Raw genomic sequence first — 6,000 nt, forward strand, 5'->3', positions numbered from 1 at the left:
TGAATGATCTGTTCAACCATATCCTGCTGATGAACCAGGCTGGCTGGTGCTGTCATCAGCAGTGCCCTCGAGTTAATGTGGACCTGCCTGGCTCAGGAACTGGACTACCGAGACTGCCACAGAAAGTGGGCTCAATTCTGACATTCTGTTCCCAAACATGTAACATTGGAGCCAATTTTACTCCAAGGAGACCCCTCTTACCAACCCCCAAGGAGGCTAGTAACTACTTGGTCATTTAACACCTGACAAGCATGGGTTTGAGCCTCATTAAGTGGATGACAGGTACCAGGAAATCCCTGCAGGCTTCCTGTGGCTGGTGAGAGGTTCCAGCTGAAAACTGGGTTTGCAATTAATCTGATCTGTCTGGAAATTAGCATTCAGTTATGTGTTCCATCAGGGTATCAGTATGAGTGCCAAATCGCTGAGAAATCTGTTTCCAAATTCTACAGTCAAATTTTGCTAATTAGATTCAATTAGAATAATTTGTTTAACATGTTCTGCCTGTTAGCATAATAAATATTAGCCGATAGTGTAGTGAAAATGAAGCACAGAGTTCCTCCCAAAGAGGAAATGTATTACTTAATTTTGCCTTTTACTCATTTTAGTTAGTGAGCTTTCATTAATAAATGCTTTTTACTTTGATTAATAGATGCTGTAGGTCATAGAAAAATAAGAATTGTAGGGAATATCTGTTTTCAAACTTAATTTATATCAGCATAATGTTTTCTCTTATCTCCATCAGAGTAAAAAAGTACAATCACGAGCTTCGTAAGGACAGTTCTTTAGTTATTGAGGGAAAGCTGTACATAGACGGATATCAGCGGCCTTTCCCCCAGCAGCGGCTGCTCTCTGACCTGTTATGCAGGCAAAAATAAAATTGCAATTATAGGTAGGCTTGTTGCTATATTATTGGAAGTAGATTTCAGCAGTAGAATGTATGCTTAGCTGTAAAGTGAGACTACTTCTAATAGTGGGCAGTGGCTGGTATTTTATTTTAATTTCACTATGTATCATTAATAATGAAAGTTGTATTTGTTTTCCATGTTTTACCACCCTATCAGCTAGTTGGGTCACTTCTAGTAACTGGATAATGATCATCAGCCATGAAAAATAGGGAACATTGCCAGGGAAGGCACCAGACTCTTGCAACCAACCTCCCTTGACTGCCGAATGGTGTGATGTGTAAGGGAGATGATAAGGGCAAAGGAAATCAAATTATAATCTGAATCCGAGCGGTTAATGCACTGAGAAAAATGTTCCCAGGTTTGATCCCTGTTCTATGCCGAGTTAACTATTCTGAAGCAGCATTGCAGTCTGAGTGCTTCAAATTGCTTCTTCAGTGTGTGATAAAATAACACAGCCAGGGTTCCTGACCCACTGATTCCATTTTTAACCACCACAGATCCATCTGAAGTCTAATGTAGTAGATATTTTGTCAGCTAGGCGCCTAACACATGAGGAGACACATCACCATGCTTAAGAGTATCTTAACCAGTCAGAGAGCTCCACGTATGTATGCCATCTGTGCGTGGAGATTTCTCTGTGTCTGGAATCCAATGCACACTCTCTCCCTGGAGGGCTGAACCCTGCTTTTCCTAATTCTAGAGAATAGCAATGCAAGGTTTGGTCATCCCAGACTGTGCATTGGGGATGCTGCTAGAGTTTAACCAGTTAAATGCATGGTTTACCGTTAAGAGTAGTGTCTTTCAAGCTTCCTGTCAAGCAGATTAATAGGGTTCCTAATTTGAAGGGCAATATTGTGTTTAAAACATGATATTACTTAGAAGTCCTAGCGGCTTGTGCAGTTACTGCTCAAAGCATCACATTATAGCTGCATGTAAAGGAAGCAACCATTGAATATGAGATAGCTTGGCCAAATCCAAACAAAACTTGTTGGGAAGTCTCTGAGATGTAGAGGATACAGAATAGCCCCGAGTGCAGTAACCAAACAATGGGGTTTGTGCTGGGACAATAACAATAACAAATTGCATTTATATAGTGCCTTTCATGTATGGAGGACGTCCCAAGGCGCTGACCTCTTCATAGCATACATAAGTGACCGTATTTGAAGAGTCAGTGAAGGTTAATCACGCTTGACTTTAAACCAAGCTACTGCAGGAGCAACAAGTGATTTTACAGTGAGCGAGATTGTCCCAGTCTGTAAGATTTTAAATCTGGCTCAGTTTTAATACAAGAACAAGATTACATTTGTATAGCGCCTTTCACGTCGGGAGGACTTAATAAGATAAGTACTACAGAGGAATGAATGACATGCTGCAAACAGGTAGTTAGAATCTTTTCTTATATCCAAAGGTAAAGAATATTAATGGCAACATAAGTAGATTGGAATATCTGACCACCATAATATACACACTATTCCCCTTTCTTACATTTGAACTCCTACTTGACGGTCATTCTGTGTTACTTTAACATGCGGGTCGTTGACCAAAATTTTTTTAAAATGTAGGTTACTGATTAAATATTTTACCGTCAAGCTTGTATTTTAAATGCTTTGATTGAATACTTATTCTTTACTGTTTTATTCTTTCTTTCAGGACTAAGTCAAATTCTGAACTGAGCTTTGAAGCCCTTTACCAGAGAAACCCGAACATCCTCTGCCAAAAGGACCCAGTCGAGTTGCTTCTGATGAACACAAAAGAACGGCTGGCGAATGAGGTAGAGGAGCGCAGGGCTCCCCTCGCCATGATGGAAAGTCTTTCTGACAACGAGTCCAACTACAGCTTTGACTCGCGGCGCTCCTCTGGATTCCGCAGCATTCGAGGTTCTCCCAGTCTGCATGTCGTAATGGAGAAGGACGAGTCACACTGTTTCTACATTGATCCGGCAATTCCAGAGGAGAATCCTTCCCTCAGCTCACGGACTGAGCTGCTTGCGGCAGACAGCTTATCTAAACATTCCCAGGAGGTCCAGCATCCTGAGCCTCTGCATAACAGCTGTTACTCTCTGCCCAGTCACCTGCTGGTGGAGAGTGAGGAGGACAATGAAGCCACAGTGGATGCAGATAGTTTGTTGGATAAGTTGCCAATGGAAGACGACAGTAAGGAAAGCTTGCGGGAAGCACCCAGTCCACAAGTCCTTGAATTTGCAGAATTTATAGATAGTCTCTTCAATCTGGACGGGAAAAGCAGCTCCTTCCAGGACATTTATCATATGGTACTCGATGATAGTTTAGAAGACTATAACGAGATTCCCAAATCAGTCAGTGAACATGAGATCCTGGCGCGGGCACAGTTTGAACCCAACCTAGTGCCAAAACCACCCCGTCTGTTTGCAGGGTCAACGGATGCCGGGACCTCATCTGGGATCTCAGTATCTCCGTCTTTTCCGTTCAGTTCGTCGGGAGAACTCATGGACATTACTCCAACGTGCATGAGCAGCCAGGAGTGCCTGACTATGGATACAAAGTTGAGAACTTCAACTCCAGCAGAACACCAACCCAACTCTAATAAAGCTGCAGAGTTTCTCATCTCAGCTCTCTAGAGCCCAGCACTTGTCAAAGCACACACGCATGCTAACCTTGTAACACGAGACTGCCCAACTCCACAAAAACAAAGTAAATCTCTTGAATCCACATTGCTATTGGGTTAAAACTGGCTCAGGCCAGAACAAGGAAAAGAAAAAAAAATTGGGGCTGTGATGGAACAACAGTTTCGGATCCAGGAAGAAGGTGTTATTGTAAACGATCAACCAATATAGGGGTGTGGCTCAACTATTCATTCAGTACTATTCATTCATTTGTTTATGTGCGGGTCAGTAACGAAGTAGCAGACATTAATTCTCCCACCAAGTGGTTAGTAACCCCAACCCCCAACCTCCACCACTCCCCGCGCATTAATTTGCTGTCTTGCAACCTTGAAACCGCCATCCATTCTGGGACCACGTTAAATATTTGGCTGGATTCACAGTATCTTAAAAAGCCTCTGCAAAGCCCATTGAATATCTGTGCTGCCTGTCATCCATGAACCCAAGCAATTATAGTAATGCAGATTTGGGTTCATACTGCACCAGTAATGATGGATTGCAGCAATTCGTTCTGCACATGAGTGCAGCAGATAAGTACCTCACTTGATGCCATTTCTATGATGGAAATGAAAGAGCAGTTGCAACTTTCTATTATTGATGAGGCTCATTGTGTGAAGCGCAGCTAGAGTATATTTTGAAATGAACAGTGTAGTCTTATCACTGTTGCCGATACATTAATGTCAGGTCTTTCCTGCTAACTCCGATGACAGGTAAAGATTGCTAAGATACTAATAGTAACCTTAGTTCCCTGGCCAGTATTTCTCCAAGAAATCAGTATTCTCAGTACTCTGCCTCTCTAAATCTTGAGACGTTGCATTATATCTCAAATGCAGAATAAATGACACCCCAGACACTGCTGACTGCTGGCTTGAATTCATGAATGTGACTTATTTTTAATGTTTCGCCAATGAATCTGCGGCTTATGAGGAGAGAGAAGTAAATCGATGATGGCTGTTGAGTTTTTTAAAAAAAGAATGACAACGGCAGCTGTGAGCAATTTGTGGCCAGGGCTCCCTCTGTCTCCTCGTCCTACTTGATCTCTGTTCTGCCTTTGACTCTATTGACCACTCTATTCTTCTCCGCCGCCTCTCCTCGGAGCTTCATCTTCATTCTTCTGTCCTCCACCTTCAACTCCAGGACCACTGCTGTCCTGACTGATTGTCTGTCAAACATCAAGTTCTAGATGAGAGCCAGTTTCCTACAGTTGTATGTCGATATGTCTGAGGTCCTCCTGCTTGGCTCCCGTCAGTGCCTCCTCACCTCAGGCGCTGACAACATCACTATTCATGGATGCCACTCCATCTCACCGAGCCAGAATGGAACCTTGGTGTCTTGTTCAACCCTTAACTGTCTTTCAAAAAATTCCCTTTGCTCTACAGGTACTGGCCTGCTCCACGTCCCCCACCCTGCCTGTTCCACTGTCGGCAATTGGACCTTAATCTTTTATGCCCCCAATCCCCCCCCCACTCACCGTCTCACCCCTTCTTGCTTCCTTCAAGGCCTAGCTCAAGACCTTCCTTTTTGACCGTGCCTTCGGCCATTTTCCCTAATCCACCCCCCTTATCCTTCACCCCTCTTTGATCCCAACCCACAGCTCAGGTGCAAACACCTGACTGTCCAGTGCCTTGGGATGACCTCCTGACGTGAAAGGCACTGTATAAATACAATTTATTGTTGTTGTACTCAGCCAGTGATGGACTGCAATGTGTGGGAGAGCATTAATGTCACTAATGAGGATCGTTGCTTTATTTTTAAGATTGTTGGCTTTGTTTTGTCAGTTCAAAGTAGATTATCACTAAAGTTAACTGTGTAGTATTTCACCAATCCCAAGAGAGCTTCTGCAGAGCTCACTCACTATCAGTGATTAACGGCAGCAATGCTGCTGTTACCAGAACTGAAAACAGAAGGGTTGTAAATACAGGACTGTAAGCCAGGTAGAGCTCTTTCTGAAAGGCTTCATTTCATATGGTATTTCCCCATTATCTTCTGCTAATCAGCAAAGCTCCTCTGGTATGCAAGGCTTTCTGGAGTCTGCATCGAGATCCGTCAATTGTCTACAAACCTTGTTTTGATTAAGATGGAACATTCTGTAGGAAGTTGCTTGGGTTTGTTGCATTTATTCCATTCCATGAAAATTGAATTCTGCTGCATTCTACTGAACCAATCTTACAATGGTTATGTCAGACTAAACTGAAGCAAGTAGACCTTCTGATAGCATTATTGGACATAACCTGATGTTTTTCTATGTGAGCCTTGCTCCTTAAATGTTATCATTGACTTGAATGGTGATGATTGAATTGACAGTTAGAGAAGGTTTAATTGCAGTCGGTTGGAGAAATCCTATTCTTTCTGGTACCGGTTCTTCATTACTGATGAGTTTTCACCACTGACATTATTTAGGTAGCCTAAAGAACTTTCAACGATTGCTGTATTTGCTTGCTTTTACTGCCTCTGTGC

General features: G+C 42.8%; 1 protein-coding gene across 6 annotated transcripts in view; it reads left to right on the top strand.

Moving 5' to 3' along the window:
* Positions 1-4,694, top strand: part of dagla (diacylglycerol lipase, alpha) — a 107,638-nt gene extending 102,944 nt beyond the window's left edge. For all 6 annotated transcript variants that reach the window (XM_007887456.2, XM_007887454.2, XM_007887455.2 and 3 more), the window contains one exon: positions 2,556-4,694. In XM_007887456.2, the coding sequence (XP_007885647.2) occupies positions 2,556-3,501 (946 nt within the window). In that variant the 3' untranslated portion in view covers positions 3,502-4,694. The remainder of the gene's footprint in view (positions 1-2,555) is intronic.
* The last annotated feature ends 1,306 nt before the right edge of the window (positions 4,695-6,000 follow it).

The sequence above is a fragment of the Callorhinchus milii genome, unplaced genomic scaffold (assembly GCF_018977255.1).
Source record: "Callorhinchus milii isolate IMCB2004 unplaced genomic scaffold, IMCB_Cmil_1.0 Scaffold17, whole genome shotgun sequence".
Lineage (NCBI taxonomy): Eukaryota > Metazoa > Chordata > Chondrichthyes > Chimaeriformes > Callorhinchidae > Callorhinchus > Callorhinchus milii.